At 38.8% G+C, this 21003-nt stretch overlaps 7 protein-coding genes across 8 annotated transcripts; 5 read left to right on the forward strand and 2 right to left on the reverse strand.

Moving 5' to 3' along the window:
- On the reverse strand, positions 6 to 3489 carry LOC104769075 (WD repeat-containing protein 26). Its single transcript, XM_010493198.2, has 5 exons — positions 3254 to 3489; positions 1882 to 2743; positions 1429 to 1530; positions 673 to 1302; positions 6 to 435 (listed from the first exon to the last, which is right to left on the reverse strand). Exons 2-5 carry the CDS (start codon positions 2680 to 2682, stop codon positions 205 to 207), a joined length of 1764 nt encoding a protein of 587 aa, XP_010491500.1. The 5' UTR covers positions 2683 to 2743; positions 3254 to 3489; the 3' UTR covers positions 6 to 204.
- LOC104769076 (transcription elongation factor SPT4 homolog 1) lies at positions 4686 to 6296 on the forward strand. The gene is made up of 5 exons (XM_010493199.2): positions 4686 to 4861; positions 4952 to 5043; positions 5343 to 5398; positions 5773 to 5834; positions 6023 to 6296. Exons 1-5 carry the CDS (start codon positions 4772 to 4774, stop codon positions 6071 to 6073), a joined length of 351 nt encoding a protein of 116 aa, XP_010491501.1. The 5' UTR covers positions 4686 to 4771; the 3' UTR covers positions 6074 to 6296.
- LOC104769077 (pyruvate kinase, cytosolic isozyme-like) lies at positions 6982 to 9539 on the forward strand. Of its 2 annotated transcripts, none has more exons than XM_010493200.2 (4): positions 6982 to 7112; positions 7337 to 7626; positions 7961 to 8422; positions 8518 to 9539. In XM_010493200.2, the coding sequence occupies exons 2-4, from the start codon at positions 7369 to 7371 to the stop codon at positions 9328 to 9330; spliced, it is 1533 nt and encodes a 510-aa protein (XP_010491502.1). In that variant the 5' UTR covers positions 6982 to 7112; positions 7337 to 7368; the 3' UTR covers positions 9331 to 9539. The 2 variants fall into 2 exon arrangements, with proteins under 2 accessions (XP_010491502.1, XP_010491503.1); XM_010493201.2 differs by lacking the exon at positions 6982 to 7112 and adding an exon at positions 7141 to 7234.
- LOC104769078 (calumenin-A-like) lies at positions 9566 to 12151 on the reverse strand. The gene is made up of 9 exons (XM_010493203.2): positions 11553 to 12151; positions 11178 to 11380; positions 10858 to 10960; positions 10672 to 10737; positions 10409 to 10582; positions 10226 to 10322; positions 9999 to 10139; positions 9842 to 9902; positions 9566 to 9762 (listed from the first exon to the last, which is right to left on the reverse strand). Exons 1-7 carry the CDS (start codon positions 11966 to 11968, stop codon positions 10011 to 10013), a joined length of 1188 nt encoding a protein of 395 aa, XP_010491505.1. The 5' UTR covers positions 11969 to 12151; the 3' UTR covers positions 9566 to 9762; positions 9842 to 9902; positions 9999 to 10010.
- Positions 12306 to 15171, forward strand: LOC104769079 (serine/threonine-protein kinase SRK2G). The gene is made up of 9 exons (XM_010493204.2): positions 12306 to 12735; positions 12970 to 13044; positions 13134 to 13235; positions 13331 to 13384; positions 13565 to 13657; positions 13799 to 13891; positions 14258 to 14362; positions 14446 to 14544; positions 14634 to 15171. The coding sequence occupies exons 1-9, from the start codon at positions 12616 to 12618 to the stop codon at positions 14955 to 14957; spliced, it is 1065 nt and encodes a 354-aa protein (XP_010491506.1). The 5' UTR covers positions 12306 to 12615; the 3' UTR covers positions 14958 to 15171.
- Positions 15616 to 17131, forward strand: LOC104769080 (probable splicing factor 3A subunit 1). Its single transcript, XM_010493205.2, has 3 exons — positions 15616 to 15720; positions 15900 to 16673; positions 16786 to 17131. Exons 2-3 carry the CDS (start codon positions 15915 to 15917, stop codon positions 17032 to 17034), a joined length of 1008 nt encoding a protein of 335 aa, XP_010491507.1. The 5' UTR covers positions 15616 to 15720; positions 15900 to 15914; the 3' UTR covers positions 17035 to 17131.
- On the forward strand, positions 17489 to 20592 carry LOC104772173 (uncharacterized protein C57A7.06-like). The gene is given in 9 exon segments (XM_010496817.1): positions 17489 to 17746; positions 17906 to 18017; positions 18116 to 18597; positions 18728 to 18946; positions 19073 to 19378; positions 19456 to 20115; positions 20223 to 20354; positions 20457 to 20507; positions 20509 to 20592. Coding segments are annotated over 9 exon segments (2304 nt in total).

Below are 21003 nucleotides of genomic sequence, written 5' to 3' on the forward strand. Positions count from 1 at the left end.
GCAAATTGCATTTTTGAACCTTTTTTTTGTTTCTTTTTGCGTTCAGGGATTAATAAAGAAGAGAACAGCTTTTGCCTTCTTTCTTTTGCTTTCTCCATAACCAAAGGAAGAAGCAAACAAAAAGAGGAAGATGAAGAAGAAAGAAGAAACAACATTTTAACTGTTAAAATAGTTTTTTACGAAATTCATTCTTATTATCATAAATCAATTCCCATTGCATCGGTGAATCACGCCGTTACTACTACTTCCTTGCACTTGCTTCTTCTGATTCTGTTGGTTAATCCTCTCGAGTCCCCATATCCTTATGGTTCCATCATCGCTTGCTGACGCCAACATGTGAAGGTTCGTCGGGCTCCAGCTCACGCAGTTTACCGCTCCTGCATGCCCTGGTAGCTCAATGATTAACTTCCCTGTTGATCTGTGCCAAATGTATACCTGCAATATAACATATATTCATTACTCTAACCAGCAGAGATTCTGAGAACAGAGACTGACATTTCAACATCTGATTACATTCTGTCTAAACTGATGATCAAATGAAGAAAGAAAACAACCACTTCTCAGTTCTGAGAATACATGAGAGAACAGACCAGATTCCTGTCATTCATTTAGCTATGTTTTTTTATGTGTTTATGTGACGAGATACTATGCAAGGGAAAGAGCAGATTTTACCTGAGAATCCTCGCTTCCACTAGCAATAAAAGCTTGTTTGTACCCACCAAAGCATGATCTGATGATGAATCGTGAACGCCTGTGGCCTTTGTACCTCGACACAATCTTGGGGTCACCTTCGATATTCCAGAGACGGATTTCCTGGTTTAGGAGATTTACCAGGAGATATTTGTTGTCATTCGAAAGCGAGAACGATGTAATCATGTCTTCCTCTTCGATCAATCTCTCAACTGTAGCTTCCCTATCAAATAGGGAAATCACTGAATCCTTGCATACACTTACGAGCCACTTTCCATCGTCCGTCATTGCTATATCAGATACCTTCTGCGTCCTCTGACCTTTCCAGCATTCTATCTCTCTACCATCTAAATCCCACATGCATATGCTTCGGTCTGTCATCCCAGCGATTATTCCCTGGCCGTCAGGATACCATCCGCAAGAAATGGGACTAATACCACCTTTTTCATACATTTGAACACAGTCTCCTGAATCAACATCCCAGCGTCTGATAACCTCTTCTGCTCCACATGTAAGAACTTGACGATCATCAGGACTCCATAAGATGGCAATTACGGGTTTTTGGTGGCCAACAAGTGTATGCTTCAACGAAATTTTCCCATCTGCGTTGATCTGAAAAGTACATTTTAAGTGAATCAGCAAACAGTTTGCCTCCAAGAAAATAGGTAACAAATCAAAACTTTAACAGGTTAGCCAAAACTCAATTCAGGTAAGCCTTCGTTGGTGGGTCAGCATTACCTCCCATATAATCGCAGTCTGATCCTTGGAAGATGACGCCAGATATTTGCCATTATGAGAGAATTGCAAGAACCAAACTTCATCGGTATGTGACGCCAAGATCTGAACCATTCACGTAGAGAGAACTTAACGAATGTGATTTTAAGTCAGTAACGCACACATGCACTGCAAGTCTGACTAAACTACAAACAGAAACAAAAGATGCCACACAAGTAATTAATTAATCCAAGGAACGCAAGTACAGGTGAGAGCAAAGAAAGAATGTACTACATAGCCAATGATGGAAAAGGAATAACGGAAAAAAGAAAAGAGGCATCAGGTTGAGACAATTGCAGCACATTGTTCTCAATATCCAAAAGGTACAGACAAAATCATGATCACCAAGAAAAGAAACAACAACAACAACAACAACATGAATGAAACGAAAAAACATTCACAGCAGAGCAGACTAACCTGAACAGTCTGAGAAGGAATTTGGTGCTTCCCGCATTGATGATCAGTATACAAAGACAAATCACTATCCAAGGTATTATGGAAAACACAAGAATCCCGCTGGATATGAAGGGAATTCTCAACTAAACACTCCAACCTCTTTTCTGGGATTATAACAGAAGCAGGAAGCAAGTTTTGCAGTTCCTCAAGAATCTTGGACCTCGAATTCACACTTTCTTTACCTGGATCAGAAGTGGTATGTGATATAAGGCTGGAAGGTGATATAAGGGAGGAAGCAAGCTCGTGAACACGCTTTGTATTAATACGAAGAGGCACCATCTCATTCCTTAAGGTGCCAAGCGCATCAAGTATCTTTTCAAATTTCAGAAGCTCTAAGAACTTTTGCTCTAAGAGCAAGAAAGAAGCAGATTTGACAGCCTTCTCATCAGACAGACCGATTCTGTGCAATGTTTTAACACTTTCATCCCATTTTCCATCCTTAACCTGCTGCAGAAACGCCTTAATGATGGAATTATGGAGAGAGATACCGGATTCTTCCTCCAACATAGCCCCGGTTTTATCATATCCAAGAGAATAAAGAGCCCTAGTGATAATCCTAACAAATTCAGATTTTTTAATGACACCTTTGGAGCCGATAGTTTGGTCATCCCCTTGGGAGGTGAGAGGCCTTGCCATCAGGTCTCCCAAAGAGTTGTTCACACTACAAGGTCTAACAGAAGAGTTCCCGGAGAAGCCGTTAGGTTCGTCAACAAGCCGCTTTGCACGTTTCAAAGGAGGTTCAGTATCCTCCACAACTCCCATGAAATTCCTAGTTCAGCCCATATAACTTTCCTGCCGAGAGATAAATGTGTCCAAGCTGTGACTGCACATTAAAGATCCAAAACAAACAAACAAAAAAAAAAAGCATTCCATCAGAACAGTAACAGGATTCTACTTTATCAATCAGAGATATGCAAAGCCATGGAAATAAGAAAGAAACAGAATGGGACTAACAAGTGAGTCTCTGAAAACTCATGTAGATCTAGTAGCACAAGATAGTGAATATAGCAAAAAGATTAGCATTGAACACAATCAAGAATGAGTGAATCAAAACCCAATTGATCAAAAACTATAAAAAAGAGTTGTACTTTTTCACTTTGTTCGATCAGAACAAGCACTTCCTCAATCGGTTAACCCAGTGAAATACACATAGGCATGATCGATTAGTTAATAGCGAGAATTAACTCAATTAACTCAAAATCAATCCAGAGAAAACCCAATTCGCAAAAATCAACAATCGAAGTAAAAATAAGAAGAAGGATCACTACGAGATGAAGATCAATTAACGATCTAACAAAGACGAAATCAAAAAGGGAGAAAAATCCAATCTTACCCAAATAAGAAGCAAAACCCAGGAAGCAAAAGATAAGGTTTGGCGATGGCAGAAGAAATAAAGGGAGAGAGAGAAGGTTAAGAAACAGCCCGGAAACAAAGGGGGAGAAACCCGATAGAGAGATGCACAAAGCGGTGAGAAGATGAGAGAGAGAGAGAGAGAGAGAGAGAGAGAGCAAGTTCTCAAAGAGAGGAAGCGTTAAAGAAAGAAGATGAAAAGGAGAGAGAGAGAGAGAGAGGAAGCGAAGCGAGAGACTCAATAAGAAAGGAGAGAAAAGAAAACACACAAAAATATTATTAAAACAAAGGCACAAGTGAGGAGAAAAGGGTAGAGGCGTGGCTGATCCTGATCACAGGCTACTCATCTCGTCTTTCTTTTAGTCCCCAAAACATTACATTATCATACTGCATTAATGCATAATCTTCCTTTTTATCTACTTGTTTATTTAAGTATCTTCTTTTACATTGTTGTGATTTTCATACTTAGTCAAGACAATAATGTCGTATTACTTGCGCCCAAAAGGGTCTTCATAACTATCTCAAAAATATCTTAAGCAAACACACAATAAAGTAGGCCTTATACAAATGATCGAATATGATGTCATAACAAATATGTATCATCATCTATTCTCATCTTCCCAAGTCTCTTAAAGAAGTTGAAATTGAGATCATAAAGTAAAAGGTTAAAAGCGTTTGAATGGGGACCCAAAATTAATGGTTTACAGCAAATAATAGTATAGTAATCCTCCATCCAACTCAAAACTTATTGGAAGAGAACAAATATTAAGGTTAATCATTTTTTATCTTTGTGTATTCTATTTGGTAGGTGAACCTTGGAAGCACATAATATCTAACTTGCTAAGTGATTTTTTTGATTGTGCTAAATGTTTAGCTTAGTCCTAAAGTAAGCTGCGTATATCTTATTAATTTACTCTGCATTCGATTCGAGCATGCATGTCGATATTGTTGTATGGAGTAATGTAAGTTTCATCTCGTTTCCTACATATATAATGCGATGTGGTGCACGATCTGAAAACCCGGAAAAAAGAAAAACTTGTCGAAAGAACTTTAATGTATGGTTTATGTGATTCCGTTCGTCGTGCAAAATTACCCAAACACGACAAAGATGATACACACGATTTTGCTTGTACAAAGAATATATAAGGTTAATGAAAAGAAAGAAAAAGAAAAAAGAAAAGTCGAATCTAAACTATGCACGTCACTAGGAGATAAATGATTGTAACTCGTCTTGTTGCCGACGACAACGTAAAACCTTAAAAACTCATCTTGTTGCCGAAGATAACGCTAAAGAAGATGAATGGGCTTATAATTTAAGGCCCAATGATTTCATTACTTGTACAACTTTATGTTTAGTTAAGGCCCACATATATGGTACTTAAAAGACGGATACAGACAGAGACATCTTTCTCCTCGTTCGGAACAAAATTTTCGATATTTGGACAAGAATCAGAGAAGAAACAGAAGAGGCGTGGCGATTTTTGGAAGACATTTAACAACAATGGGAGAAGCGCCTGCACAGATTCCGACGAGTTTCGGTCACGAGCTTAGGGCTTGTCTTCGATGTCGCCTCGTCAAAACCTACGATCAGGTATGGTTTTTCACCTTCTCACTCTGTTTTGCATGTTCTCTTCTCATGCGGATTATGTTTTGTATGTATGATCTGGTTTTATCCAAACAGTTTAGGGATTCTGGGTGCGAGAATTGTCCTTTCTTCAAAATGGAAGACGATCATGAACGTATCGTCGATGTTACCACCCCTAATTTCAACGGGTACAATTCGAATCCTTGCTTTCATCAATTTGATAGTGCACTCACTTTTCGACTCGTGGTTACATGGATAAACTTGGTGGGACTCTCTGCTTAGGATGTAACTGTAGTCTATACATAATTGATAAAGACTGATGCGTTTTTTTAAGTTTCTAATCTCTTGTTGTTCTTGTAATTGTTATTGGATGAATCGTTCTACATTGTAAAATTACAGTGGAATTGACCTAAAGTTTGCTGCTTTAAGCACAATGAGTTTAAATTTATAGAGATAGTGGTAGTGTTGATTCATGTTTGTTTCGCAGTATAATCTCTATGATGGATCCACGCAGAAGTTGGGCAGCAAGATGGTTAAGAATTGGTATGTTTCAGCTCTGTTTCCTGATTTTACTCAAACTATTGAGTTCTCTTTTCGAGTTTACTTGCTTCTTCTTTCCGTTTACTGCTACGTTAGTCATATCTTTCTCTTTGGGAAGAGCGAATGTGTATGTATAAAATGTGCAGTTTTAAATCTCATTCAGGCTATATAGTTTAAAGATGAATATACCATCAATCTAATTCACCAAACCCTGCTTTCTATTTCAAATGTAACTGTTTTTGTCAACACCCGTTTGAGTGGTAGCTGCATTTCAGATGTCGTCTGTGTGTTTGTGGCTTGATGTTGTATTTTCTAATATTGCCAGCTTTCTTTGAGACAGAAAATAAATGTAACAATTTGCAATTTCTTGTTCTCAGGGAAGTTCGCTCCTGGTTGCTACACTCTTGCTGTCTCAGAGGCACTCCCAGAGGAAATGCAGGTAAACGTATTTACTTCTATGCCAATTCCCTTTAGAAGCCTAAGAAGAGATCTCAACGCTCCACGACATAATAAGCAAATCCTTAGCTCTGGCTTTCAAATAAGAGCATGGATCCTAAAACACACAATCTGGTCTCATACTGACTGTTCATTTTTTTTCACATGTATGTGATGGAAATCTGCTGGCAGTTCATATGCCAAGAAGTGCAGGTACAGTATGTTCCGCCCAAACGCATTTGAATCCTTTTGCATCAAGTGTCTCCATATTGGCATCTCTGCAAGTCGTCGTAAGTTCCAAGAAGACTGAGTCCGATGGAGGCTATGAATTGAAGTAGTTTAGTTATGTACTTTGTTACTGATAAAGAGATTTGATCCTCTCACTGTTAACAATAACTTATCTTGCCAAACTCATTGTGTAGTTCTCCGGAAGATAAGATAAATTACATTATTTTTCAATTATGAAATGGATTCTTTTTTGTCCCCTGTGATATTCAGTTCATTATATGATTTTTATTAACAAAATGAACTACACTACTTTAAAATTGAACACCTAGCAAAAAACAATTTGTGGTACCAATAATGTAAAGACAAAATGTCAACTATGCAGTAAATAGAACACCTAGCAAAAGTGTAGAAGAAATGGCTCCTTCATCATCCCAAGAGGGGAAGCAAAGAGAGACATATATATTGGTTTTAGGAATATGACCATTGAAAGTCCCAAAGAACCAAAAGACAAACTATGGGGAAAAATGTGAAAAACGCTTATATATCTATTTTGTCTTTATATGAAAACAATATAAAGACCCATAAATTCATGGATACAAAACAAACAAATCATACTCAAGAATTGAGAATCACATCTTTCGATCCAAAGGCATATTCTTATGCTTGAGTAATCATGTACATAACTTGCATAATTAAATAGTTACTTAACATCAAGAGTACTTACATATTTAAATTTATAACAAATTTGTTATCAACAACGTCGTAAGCCACCAAAGCGAAGTGCATTGAGTAATGAAGACGTTCAGTAAGGCGTATTAAGTTTAATTTAGTTTTTTTTTTGTTTTGTGTTTTTGGTCAAAGGCAATTTATAAATAGAAAAATACAAACTGGATTTAGAAAAAATCCTTATTAATTTTAAATTCGAGTTCACGTGGCGGTCGCTACCAACTTCGTTACTCCAAAGCCAGAGAGTCATTATCCCAAGTCCAAGCCAAACCAAAAAAACAAGGGTTCTCGCTCCGACACGACAACAGATCCAGATTCTGGAGCCTAGGTAAAGTCTCACTCTTGTTCTCCAAATCTCAGTCACTCTGGTTCCTACAAACCTATGTTTGGTTGAGTGAATCTGTGAAACTTATGTTCCATTGTTTCTTCAGTTCAGTACTTTCTAGTTTGGTATAAATATGGATCTCGGTCTAGATATGACCGGAAATTTCGATTCTTACGCTTGCTTTGTTGTTGAATAGTTTGGTTATGGTGCTGAATTGTTCATTGCAGGGAAACACGAGAAGAGATCTTATAGAGAAAACATGTCGAACATAGACATAGAAGGGATTCTGAAGGAGCTACCTAATGATGGGAGGATCCCAAAGACAAAGATCGTTTGTACTTTAGGACCAGCTTCTCGGACTGTTTCTATGATCGAGAAGCTTTTGAGAGCTGGTATGAATGTGGCTCGCTTCAACTTCTCACATGGTAGCCATGAATACCATCAAGATACACTCGACAACCTCCGTACCGCTATGCAAAATACCGGCATTCTTGCTGCTGTCATGCTTGATACAAAGGTTAATTCAAAACTTATCTTTTGCTTCCTGTTTTGCAAGCGTCTTGTGCTATGGATTCTCTTGTCATAATCTTTCGATCTAGTTTGTACCTAAACATCAACTTGGTTTTTATTTACTTACTTCAGCTCCTCAATGAGGAGAGAGTTCAGTAAATACAACAAGGAAACTTATTCTTGGAATTTAGTAAATGTTAAATGTCTAGTACTGTGTTTGGTTATTATTGTTAGAGATTGTATGTATATTCAAGAATATGGCTAGATTATGGAATTTGTACTATATGAATTCGTCATTTTAGAGACTTTCAGCTTATGATTTCGCTTGTTGATATTGTCAGGGGCCTGAGATTCGTACTGGTTTCTTGAAAGATGGGAACCCTATACAACTTAAGGAAGGTCAAGAGATTACTATCACCACTGATTATGATATTAAAGGAGATGAGTCAACGATATCCATGAGCTATAAAAAGCTGCCTTTGGATGTGAAGCCTGGGAACACCATACTCTGTGCTGATGGAAGCATAAGTCTAGCTGTCTTGTCATGTGACCCCGAGTCTGGAACTGTTAGGTGCCGGTGTGAAAACTCGGCCATGCTTGGTGAGAGAAAGAACGTGAATCTTCCCGGTGTTGTTGTTGATCTTCCTACTTTGACAGATAAGGATATTGAAGATATTCTCGGTTGGGGTGTTCCGAACAGCATCGATATGATTGCTCTTTCTTTTGTCCGTAAAGGTTCGGATCTTGTTAATGTCCGCAAGGTTCTTGGTTCCCATGCTAAAAGCATAATGTTGATGTCCAAGGTATTTAAAAATTTTCACTTATGGCAATGGCATTTCATGTATATATATATAGGCATGAATCTGACTCTTTTCTTTCTTGGGTTTGGATTTTGAAGGTTGAGAACCAGGAAGGAGTGCTAAACTTTGATGAGATATTGCGTGAAACAGATGCGTTCATGGTTGCTCGTGGTGATTTGGGGATGGAGATTCCGATTGAGAAGATCTTCTTGGCTCAAAAGTTGATGATTTACAAGTGTAACCTTGCGGGTAAACCGGTGGTTACAGCCACTCAGATGCTGGAGTCAATGATCAAATCACCTCGGCCAACCCGAGCTGAAGCCACAGATGTTGCAAATGCTGTTCTTGATGGCACGGACTGTGTGATGCTAAGCGGTGAGAGTGCAGCAGGAGCTTATCCGGAAATAGCTGTGAAAGTCATGGCTAAGATCTGCATTGAAGCTGAAAGCTCCCTTGATTACAACACAATCTTTAAGGAGATGATCCGAGCAACTCCGCTTCCAATGAGCCCACTCGAGAGTCTTGCATCATCAGCTGTACGGACTGCTAACAAAGCCAGGGCAAAACTCATCATTGTGTTGACACGTGGAGGTTCAACCGCTAATCTCGTGGCTAAATACAGACCTGCTGTTCCGATTCTGTCAGTGGTTGTCCCGGTTATGACCACTGATTCCTTTGACTGGGCTTGTAGTGACGAGTCACCTGCAAGGCACAGTCTCATATACAGAGGTCTTATCCCTATGTTAGCTGAAGGATCTGCAAAGGCAACCGATAGTGAAGCCACGGAAGTTATCATTGAGGCTGCTCTGAAGTCGGCTACACAGAGAGGACTATGCAACCGTGGTGATGCAATTGTGGCGCTGCACCGTATTGGAGCTGCCTCAGTTATTAAGATCTGTGTGGTGAAGTGAGATATCAAACTTCTTTCAAAATCACAAATCTTGGCGCCTGATGATTGTTGGTAATCGTAACTGAGAATTTGCTTTGTAGCATGAAATAAAATGAAAACAGGTCACAGTAGCTCCTGGATCTCTGTAACCAACTTTTAAGATACACTCTCTCCCTTTTTTCTATGTAGTTTTCCAAGATTACGGATTAAAATCTGCTTCTTATGAGCTCAGTGCTGACCTTTGCATGTATACACTGTTTCTCTTCATAAGCTTTGCTTATAAAAGATTAAGCTTTAAAGGTGTTAAGTAAAAGATACAAACATCGAGAAAGCCATCTATAACGATTGAACAAGATTCAAAGAAAAGTATGTTCCTTTAACGTTTAAAATCATAAATACTATTCTAACTTCTAAATCACCAGATGATCTGCGTGGGAGAGATTCGTGGTGGACTCTGCAGTATAAGAAAAGCCGTAAGAAAGACAAGAACAAAGGTATAGAAGATTAACCACGCCTGATGTTATTGAGATCACCTGTTTCGTGAGGGATGTTCCTTGAAGTTATATGGAATTGAGCTTGATGTTATTTCTTCCTCTGTTATTAATGAATAACGATTAGTGTTATAAGTTTGAACATTCTTCGACAGATTCAATAGGAATAGTTTTTTTCAGGGTTGTGGCTGCTGCTTACTCAATTGTAAAACTAGCGGAATTCATCGTGGTAGCCATAATCATCATCAGTGTCATCTTCGTCGAAAATGGCACTGTAGAAGACATATGGATGCTCAATCATCTCTGCCAAAGTCAAACGTCCATCTTTGTCCGAATCCGCCTAGAAAAGATCAAGAAAAGAGAGATCAATGTAAGATCGAGCAATCTAACAGCTAAAATACACCATTTAGTTTGAAAGCTACGTACCTGAGATATAATATAATCAGCCTGTTGTTTTGCGTAATAACGCTCAGTAGGATGGATTTTACTGATAATGGGAAGTAGTTCAACGTCTGATAAGTACCTGTAGACAAGTGGGAGTAAATGTTAAGGGATGCCTGATATCAATGGCAATGGTAATCATGTCGTGTGAACTCGTAAATTACTAACCCATCATCATTTTTGTCAAGCTGAGAAAACAACTGCTTTGCAGGGCCTTCAGGCAAGTCATGATAAGGATGCGTAGAATTGTGATTATCTTCCTCGTAGTTCCTTACAGTGTCAAAGAGGCCGTGGAAAAACTCTTCAAAACTGATCTTACCATCTTTATCTGAATCTCTTTCTCTGGAAGAGGGAAGGAGAAGAACCCTTTAATAAAGAATAAGCTAAAAGAAGGGTTCCTCAGAAATAATCATACGATCACAGTACATTACCTTACTTCCTCCTTGCATAACCATAGCAGTAAATTAGGGTTCTTGGTGTCAGCAGGATGCAGAAAGCTAAATGAAAACAGCAAGAGCATTGTGAGAACAAAAACAAAAAAAAAGTGATAGTTTTAAGTATTAATCAAAATCTGAAATAGCTAGGTTGCTATAATCTACACTAGAAGAAACGCTTACTCGTTAAACTCTGTTAAGTTCAGCAGTCCATCACCATTTGCATCTGATGCATTAAAATGTTCCTCCTTCCACCAGCCCATGTCATAGCCAAAGGAATTATTATCTGTTTAAAATTCTAACCAAGTCAGCTAGCATACTTAAGAGACAAAAGTGAGATTCTTTACTTCAGCAGCTTAAACCGTTGCAAATTTCAATCAAACAGGTGAAGCGGGTATCGAAAAAACAAGATCTATTAAGACATATGTGTCTGTATGACCATATCAAGTAGCACAAATTAGAGTCAGTGAAACTCAAAGAAGAAACAGGAAAGTGCAGCTCACCTGAATTACGGACCCAAGAAGGTGGTTCATACTCAGAGAATGAAATGAAACCATCCTTGTTTTTGTCATGAACATCCATGTCTCTTTGAGTCCTGTGAACGACTTCCTTGGCAGCAGACTGCATAGTCCATTCAGTCAATTCACTCTCCGTCACAAACCCATCAGCTGGAGAAACATCAATCTTCGGAAACAGCATTATCAACCTGAAAAACACCAATCAATCAAACTCCTTCCTTACAAAAAATTGGATCTTTACTACATTAAGCTGAATTAAATATTTAGTGAAATAAAAATCTAAACTTTCAAAAGTATGCCTTTTTAGTTAGTAATCAAATTCAAAGATTTGGAATTGAAGATATATAAGTATGAGCAAACCTATCAGTGACATTGAACTTGTCCTCATTATTCAAGTAATCCTCAGCATCCATGAAGTCTTCCCACTCAGGCTGTGACTCGTGACCAGGTGCATGTTCATGTTCATGCCCACCACCACCACTGGTTGTTTCTTTTTGAGAATGAGAGACAAGCTCCGGATGAGAATGCTCAATGTACTGCCGCTCCCACTCTTTATCCTCACGACGGCGCTCCATATCAGCGACGAGAGGATCAAACGGAACCGGATCGTGACGAGTAGGTTTGAAATTGAAAGAAGACCGGAGTTTTAAACGGTGATGTTGGTTGTGACCACCATGGTGGTGATCGTAGTCACCCTTCTTCTTCGGGGAATAAGAGATGAGGAAGAGCACAAAGATCCCCACCGTGATGTATAGAATCACCGAAGCTTTACTCATTATCTCAGTGTTACACAAGTAAACAAAAAAGATCTCAGCTTGAAACCCTAATTTTGTCCGCAAAGTTGAGCTTTTTACACTTCGAAAGTGTGTACAAGATAGATCTTCAAAGATGGAGTCTTGCGGATAAATAAATAAATATATACTCCATAAGATTTTGACTCTAGATCTGTTATGAGACCTTTTTAGTCAAATCGTTTGTATTATTTATGAGAGCCCCCCCACATCTTTATAAATAACACAATAACCTCTTTTTCCCATAAACGCAATTTAGAGCTTTGTTACGGTTTATACAATTTTGTAACTGTTAATGTGTATGTCGGCGAATGTATAAGAGATGAAATTGTAGCTTAGCTACCGTTGGACTCACTCCAATCACAAGCTTTATTAGATCATTGGAGTAGGAGTAGATCCTCCACGTGGTCCAATCCATTTACTAACTCCTACGTTTACGGCTCCATCGGATATTATTATACATACATACTTACACACGCAGATGGGTGTGTCGTGTGTGTGTGTATTGGATCTCACGATTTTCTTGTTGATGGAATTTGCTCAGATCCCTCTTTTCTAAATCGTTTACTAATTGGATATATAAGCTGATAGATTAGACACCCTTCGATCACTACGGTTGTTGATTTTGGAAAATGGATAAGTATGATGTTGTCAAGGATCTGGGTTCTGGTAATTTCGGTGTGGCTCGGCTTCTCAAACACAAGGACACCAAAGAGCTCGTTGCCATGAAATACATCGAGAGAGGCCGCAAGGTTTGGTTTTTTTTTCCTAGTCTTTTTGTTATTTGGGTGCTTCAAGTTTTGAATTGGGGTTTAAAAAAGTTTCACTTTTTAGCTCAGTTGATATGATCAGAATCATGATTTGAAGTCTTTTTGCTAGACATTTTGAAGGAGTTTTCAGGAAAATTTGAGAAATTGGGGTTTTTTTTATAACAACAGACTTAAATGATGATGATGATTAATTTGGGGATTGTTTGGTTTATGCAGATAGATGAGAACGTGGCGAGAGAGATTATCAATCACAGATCACTTAAGCATCCCAATATCATCCGCTTCAAGGAGGCAAGTCTCTGTTTTTCCTTTTTCTTTTTGGTTCTGTGGCCCTGATAAAGAGAGAGTTGTCTTGGGATCTGATTTTGATTTGGTTCCAGGTGATTCTGACACCTACTCATCTTGCTATTGTGATGGAGTATGCTTCTGGAGGAGAGCTCTTTGATCGAATCTGCACTGCTGGTAGATTCAGTGAAGCTGAGGTGCGCTTTTCTCCTTTTAAAGTCTTACACTTTGATCTTTCTTTTTATGTGCTTGTATGAGTTTTTGGTTTGATTTTTTTCTTTTCACTTTTCAGGCTAGGTACTTCTTTCAACAGCTGATTTGTGGCGTAGACTACTGCCATTCCTTGGTATGTATGTATATAGTTCTTCCCATTTTCATTAAGCTGAAAAGGAAAGTTAAGTGCGTAATTAGGCATTTTATGGAGAGCTATTGATGTTTTGCCGCCGCTCAGATTCTTTGTTTGAGATTTGGAATTTTATGCCTCCGTTCTTGTGTAAACTTCCCCCTCTCTTTTGCTTCTGTGCAGCAAATATGCCATAGAGACCTGAAGCTTGAGAACACATTGCTTGATGGGAGCCCTGCTCCGCTTTTGAAAATCTGTGACTTTGGTTACTCTAAGGTCTGCACTCTATTCATTCCCTTCTTCTTTGCGCAGTTTGTCTCAATCCTGATTAGTTTGTTTCAATCAAATGTATTATCTGTTCATTAGTCTTGATATTTATGATCTTGTCCTGTTTTCTATTTTACTTCTACTGTTTAGTCATCTATACTACATTCAAGGCCTAAATCGACTGTGGGAACTCCAGCATACATAGCACCTGAAGTTCTTTCACGGAGAGAATATGATGGCAAGGTACATTGCTCATGCCTTCTTGTACATACTAATTTCCCATTTATGCATGATTGGTTGTCAGAGTAAGCAAATAGTGTCGTCAAGGGAAATGTATGAGGGAAAAAAGTTTAGACTGCTCTACGATTGATGTTTTAGTCGGTCTAATATATACTTTGTACTGGCGTGGTCTGTGTAAACTTTTCAGGTTATTATAGTTCTAAATAGGTTTAAATGGACCAGTTTCCAAGCCTAGGGTCTTAATTCAAAAAAATTGACAGGTGATAATCGATGTGGGTAGGATGTTTATAGGCCAGTCTCTATAATCATAATTGTCATAGAGCATATATATAGACTGGCATTTGCACTCATATGACTGTGTTTTTGTAGCACGCGGATGTGTGGTCATGTGGAGTAACCCTTTACGTCATGTTGGTTGGAGCTTACCCGTTTGAGGACCCTAATGATCCAAAGAACTTCAGGAAAACAATCCAAGTAACTAAGACCATTCTGATTAACTCCTCTTCTTATTGCTCAAGTGTCTCAATAATAGAACCATTTAAAATGATATTCTGCAGCGCATAATGGCTGTACAATACAAGATCCCGGACTATGTTCACATATCTCAGGAATGCAAACACCTTCTCTCTCGCATATTCGTCACTAACTCTGCTAAGGTACCTTAACTATTCCATGTTTCAAGCTATAGATATTGCGAGGAAGATGTTTTTGCAGTTCTGATTGTTGTCAATAATATTCCTGACAGAGAATCACGCTTAAGGAGATCAAGAATCATCCATGGTACTTGAAGAATTTGCCAAAGGAGCTGCTAGAGTCGGCTCAAGCAGCGTATTACAAGAGAGACACGAGCTTCTCTCTTCAAAGCGTAGAGGACATAATGAAGATAGTTGGAGAAGCAAGGAATCCAGCTCCACCTTCTGTCAAAAGCTCGGGCTCAGGAGCTGATGAAGAAGATGAAGAGGAAGAGGATGTTGAAGCTGAAGTGGAAGAAGAAGAAGATGATGAAGAAGACGAGTATGAGAAGCATGTCAAAGAGGCACAGTCTTGTCAAGAGTCTGACAAAGCTTAAGAAGAGATATACTGCTCTGTTTCTCATACTTATTTTCTTCTTTAAGAACACTGTTTGGTGCGTTGGTGACTTGCTTCTGGTAAAAAAAAGACATATTTCTGAAAGCCGAAGGCTGTAAGCTACGTGCAGGTTCACTTTTAGATCTGATGTCGTTGTCGTTTTGTCAATTGTTGTTCGTAAGAAATGAATCATACAAATCGTTTCATTATATTTATTAGTAATTTCAAACCGTATGAATCATACAAAGGTAATACTTTTCCAAATACTACTGCAAACATAGCATGAATTTGTGACTCTAACTGAACTTGTCAAGCCTTTCTCAAACTCTATTTGCTAGCAAGTAGCAACCCAGAACAACGAGAGTACCATGGTGGTGGTAAAACAAAGATGTTATGCCATCGAAATTATCGAACCGCAATCCTCAAAATCTCAACATCAATCAAAGAGATATAAGTGACAACTTTGTAAACTTGTAAATTAGGAAGGTTAGCTTTTATTTGATCAAATTCTGAATCGTTTACATGTGGCAGGTTAATATTGGTCAGGTGACTTTACTTAATTAAATTTGGAAACAATGTCCATGTGGCAGGTTACTATTGGTCAGGTGACTTAGTACTAAATACCTCAATACCTCAAGGTCTATATAAAGAAGCCTTAGCTAGCGCAAAGTTTATTTCTTCTCAAGCAAGAAAGGTTCTTCTTCGTTCTACGCCTCTACTCAGACGTCAGGGCGGTTCTAGCTGCTGTTTCCTTCCCGATTAAGGTGCGGTCGTTCGCCTTCTCCCATGGGGATATATTCATGAATTTATTATGCGTTTATTTTAGTGGATTTGATTGTTAATTTGCGAGCTAGGGCTATTTATAATTTAGGTTAATAATTGTTATTCTAGCGAATCTGATTTGAATGTTTCTTTGTTTTTTTTCTTTTGTTTCTGGTTGTAGACAAAGAAAATAAATATGTCCTCTACGCAGAACGTGAGAACCAAGGTCGCTGATGCGATGTCCATGAGCTCAGGTTCTTGTCGCCCAAAGTGCTGCAATCGTGGGACTCCATTCAGTTTCAGTGATATGCCTCAGCCTCTACCTATCAAGTTCGCATCCCTTCCTCCAGGGATCACTATCACCCGCAAGGAGTTTGATATTTTCAAGCTCACAGCGCAGTTTGTGGCTGTTTATGGCATGTATTTTCGAAGGGCATTGACGAAGAGAGTGTGTGAGAACCCTCTGTTTGAGTTTTTTAAGCCAACTGACATCAAGCACCGTTGTTTCCTCAAGCTTGTTATCGGGTATTCAAATGTGTTGGTGCCTTCCAAAAAGCTGATGACTAACCAAAAGCATATCACGAATTTTGATGATGCTACTGAGGAAGTTCTTGATGGTTTCTTCAAGCTTCTTGATCAAGTGCCTGAAAAGGAGATGGACGGAGTGGAGATGGCTATGACTGATTTGCGTGCCTTTGAGTATTTTGCTAACGTGGAGAGGACCGTGTTGCCAGCACCACCATCTGGACTCGTTCCAAATCTGGTGAAACTGGAAACACTACTACAACTACAACATGCAAAGAATCAGATTCGGGGGATGAAGCCAACTGCAACACCTAATCCAATGCAAGGAATGTCGTCTCCTCCTCCACCACTGTCTCTACCTGAGGAACCAGAGCCAAAGAAGCCTGAGTCAGCACTTGTTCCAGAAGACCAGTTCATTGCTCAGCATCCGGTAATGTTTTCTTCACACTTTTACCTGTCTTTTTTTTTCTTCTTTTTGTTTATTTCAAATTTTCAACTGGCTTGATTTGACTTGTATCTAACTAGCAGTCATAATTTTTCAGGGCTCCTCTACAATCAGGGTTTCTGTTCCAAGCATCAGCGCTGGACTAGTCATTGAGATCACAGTGCAGTCGTTATTGGAAAACGTGGCAAGTTTGAAGGAAAAAATAGCTGGGGAGATACACATTCCAGTGAAGAAACAGGAGTTAAGTGGGAAAGCCGGGTTGTTAAAGGACAACAACAAGTCACTTGCACATTACAACGTGGGAGCAGGAGAAATCCTAACATTGTCTCTGCGAGCATTGATGTAATAGGAAAATACTTTTCCAATCTCTTAAACTCTTTATTCTTTAATACTAATGTTTAAACTTGGTGGTCAAAAACCATATGTAGTGGCTTTTTAAGCTTGTTTTGGATCGCCTACTAGTTTCAGGCCGAAAAATCTATACTAATAAAAGGTTTTAGCCTTACATTATCAAACCGCACTCAAAATCTCAAAATCAATCAAAGGTTTTAGCCTAATTAATTCTATTCTTCTGTAATAAAAAGCTTAGAAATATAGCCAGCTGCGTATATTTTTATTAGTAATTTGCAAAACCGTATTTATTACAGCTGCGTGAAACGATTCGAACCCTAAATAAAAACTAGACCACTCAAACCGTCTATTTCAGTACTTAAGTAGTCGGTCAGAAGCAACAAGCCCTAGGAAAGTCTCTGTCTCAAAATCGTGACTAGTTGAAAAGAATAAACAGAGAGAGAGTCAAGATGGGAGGAGAGAAGAGGAAATCTAGTTTCAAAAACCTAGCTAATGCAAAGAAGAGGAGATCAGGACCTCACTTACCGAACTCAATACTCAAAATCATTGCTAATGAGAAACGTCTTTTGAAATCTAACGATGAGATTGATTCCGATGAGTGCGATTTGTACGAGTACGAAGAAGGTGTGCCTGAAGAGGAATCCCGGAAAAACAACCGTTACGACCCCGTTGACAACTACGACTTCGTCCTTCCCAAAAACTTCAAGGTTTTTTTTTGTTCCCTTAGTTAATATTCCACCGTCGATTGTGTTTCTTATCGCCGTCACTGTAGGACTTTGATTTTAGGTTAAGAGTTGTTTGGATAACACGTAATAATTTAGGTTAAAAGTTGTTTAATTTGGTTAATTGTATTTATTTCAACGAAGGATGAAAACGTGGAGTCAGAAGATGATGATGATGATGATGATGATGATGATGATGATAGACACCCACGGATGTTGGAAGCTGTCACTGGAATGCCAAGTGCAGCCTTTCAAGGTATTGACACTCAAGCTTGATACAGAGTCTTGCTTTTATCTTCTATTCATTGCATTTGTAAGCTGTAAAATATAAACTTTTTTTGTTTTTTTTTTCAGGAGAGAGTAAGAGAAAACATGTACTCTTTACTGAACCATATCCAGAGTCTGAATTCAATCCTACCCGTGATGTTCTAGAGGGTAAATCCCTCATCACAATGGAACACCTTTTAGAGCCTCTTCAAGGAAAACCTGGATCTAGCGAACTATGCGAGAGGGTCTCCCGGATGGCAAAAGATAGTCAATCTCTTGTTCATGCTCCTCAGCCAAAGCCAGAGCGAGAAAGACTGGAACGGAGTGTAGTGAAAGGACAAGTTGACAAGGAGTTAAGTAAGTGGGTGCCTCTGGTAAAGAGGGATAGGGAGGCACCAACTGTTTACTTTAACCAAGATATCAATGTTGGATACTCTACGGTTGGTGCAATAGCATCACAATTTCAGCCTAGGAATGAATTTGAGACGAGAATGGCTTCTCTATTAGACGATGATGAGGTTAGGGAGGCTCACAAAGAAGATGGCTCTAGGCTTCTTGAATTGAACGAGGCAAGTTTTGTGATCTCTAGTTCATTCCCTGCTCTGAAGCTTACTTGACTTATAAATTATCTGGCATTCAGAACGTAGCTTATACGAATATCTGATGTAACTGTTTGGATTAAATTTTGATACGTTGCAGGTATCTATGGAAGATCACATCAAGAAACGTGACCACATTGCTAAGATGAGGAGCATGCTCTTCCGTGTTGACCTGAAAAGCAAAAGAATCAAGAAAATTAAGTCTAAAACTTATCATCGCCTTAAAAACAAAGACCTGAATAAATCAGGGGTTGGAGCATTGATGGACCCTGAAATGGCTAAAGAAGAGGCTAAGAAGCAGGAGATTAGACGAGTAGAGGTCAGTCTACAATTTCCTCTTCACTTTCACAGATTCTTTCATCAAGACGTAAACTGTCAAACAAAAAAAAGTGATAATTATTGTCTTGTTTAATTGTTCATATGTTATGTGTTATTATATATGCAGGAACGTATGACTTTAAAGCACAAAAACGCAGGAAAATGGGCCAAACGCATGCTAAGGCTTGGACTGAATAGGAAATACGATGGAACTCGGGCAGCTATATCTGAACAACTTCAGATTAATGCTATTTTGTCCAGAAAGATGAACTCCACAAAAGATGAAAGTAGTAGTGATGAGAGCGATGCAGAGTTAAATGATGGTTCAGATGAGGATGCTTCTGAACTGATAGCGAAAGCAAAGGAGAAGATACTTAAAAGTGTGGAAGATGATGAAGCCCCCAATTCTGGTCTTATGTCATTACCTTTCATGGTAAATCTTGAACAAAACACTTATGAATATTTTTTCATTCTGGTTTTTTCGTTCATTCATGTTTTTGGTTTGGTTAGGCTCGGGCTGTGAAAAAGAAAAACCAGGAAGCTAAAGAAGAAGCTAAACGTGCAATTGAGGAGTATGAAGAGTTGGAGAACAATGGTGGTGTAGAAAACTCTAAAAAGTCCACTAATGTTGTTGGTGGTAGAAGAGTATTTGGGGCAAAAGCTCCAAAAGAGTCTAAAAAGGAATCAGACAACTTTTTTGATAACAGTGATAGTAGTGAAAATGATATGGAAGATAATGACTCAGAGGCTGTAAAAGATGATAATGCTTCTTCACTTGCTAGAAACACTGAAACCATTATGGTACCTTTCGATGATTCAGAGAGTGAAGCAGAGGAAATGGTTGATGGGATTTTGACATGTGGTTCAAAGGAAACCTATGAGATTCCTTGTCAAGCAGAGCTTATAAGCCGTGCCTTTGCTTGTGATGACGTTGATGGTGAGTTTGAGAAGGATAAGCAAGAGGTACTAAATCAGGAAGTTCCTGAACCCGAGAAACCGGTTCTAGTTCCTGGTTGGGGACAATGGACCAATATCCAAAACAAGAGAGGTTTACCTCAAAGGATGGTTAGAGAACACGAAGATGACATGAGAAGGAGAGAGCAAGCTCTCAAGTCAAGGAAAGACGCTCGTCTCGGACATGTTATCATATCAGAAAAAGTCGATAAAAAGGTAACTAGTACTGTCTCACTCAATATATGCTTATCCCTTCCTCTATTGGTTGTTCATCATGCTGACATATTCCCTTACACATCTATTTATCTATATGATTTTGAAAGGCTGAGAAACTTCATACAAAGAGTATACCTTTCCCTTACACATCCAAGGAAGTTTTCGAACATAGTATGCTTAGGCCTATCGGACCCGAGTTTAATCCCACAACCATTATTGGAGAGCTTAACCGACCTGAGGTTAACTTTTCATTACTTTTTTGTTAAAACTCTCATTAGTAGTGTACCCATTTCGAAAAATGCAGCATTTTCTTTAAACCCTTTGGCGATTGATGTGTGCAGGTTGTGAAGAAAGCTGGGGTGATCATGAAACCTCTCAAGTTTAAGGAAGTAAGATGCGAATGAGACAGTAGAGGAAGAACACCCTCGTGGCCATTAGAAACATAAACCCAAAAAGGGTAGTAATAAGTCTAAGTAAAAGACCAAAGATTTTGCATTCTCAAACTTAATTTTTGATCTCAACGGAACACTTTTGCTTTGTTGTTCCTTTTTTGTTTTCAAATCCTTTGTTCATCAACCTCCCACCTTGGTTATTTTCGGTTCCGCAAGGGTTGAGATTATGACACAATTTGCTTTGGTTCAACTACCGGTTTAGCATAATCTGATAACATTACATCCTTTTGGGTTTCTTATCGGGCTTTTTGTATGGGCTAACTAAAACTTCCTAAACCATCAAGCCCTAAAAGACTTCACGTGTTTCTGAGTTTCCCTCGACGAAGGGTAATTTAGTAATTATCAGGGTTTCAGAAACAACTCACCGTTTTGTTATCAGCAATGGGAGAAAAAACTACATAACGTTTCTTTTCTGTCGCGCTAAACGTCATCGTTT

The sequence above is a fragment of the Camelina sativa genome, chromosome 20 (assembly GCF_000633955.1).
Source record: "Camelina sativa cultivar DH55 chromosome 20, Cs, whole genome shotgun sequence".
Classification (NCBI taxonomy): Eukaryota; Viridiplantae; Streptophyta; class Magnoliopsida; order Brassicales; family Brassicaceae; genus Camelina; species Camelina sativa.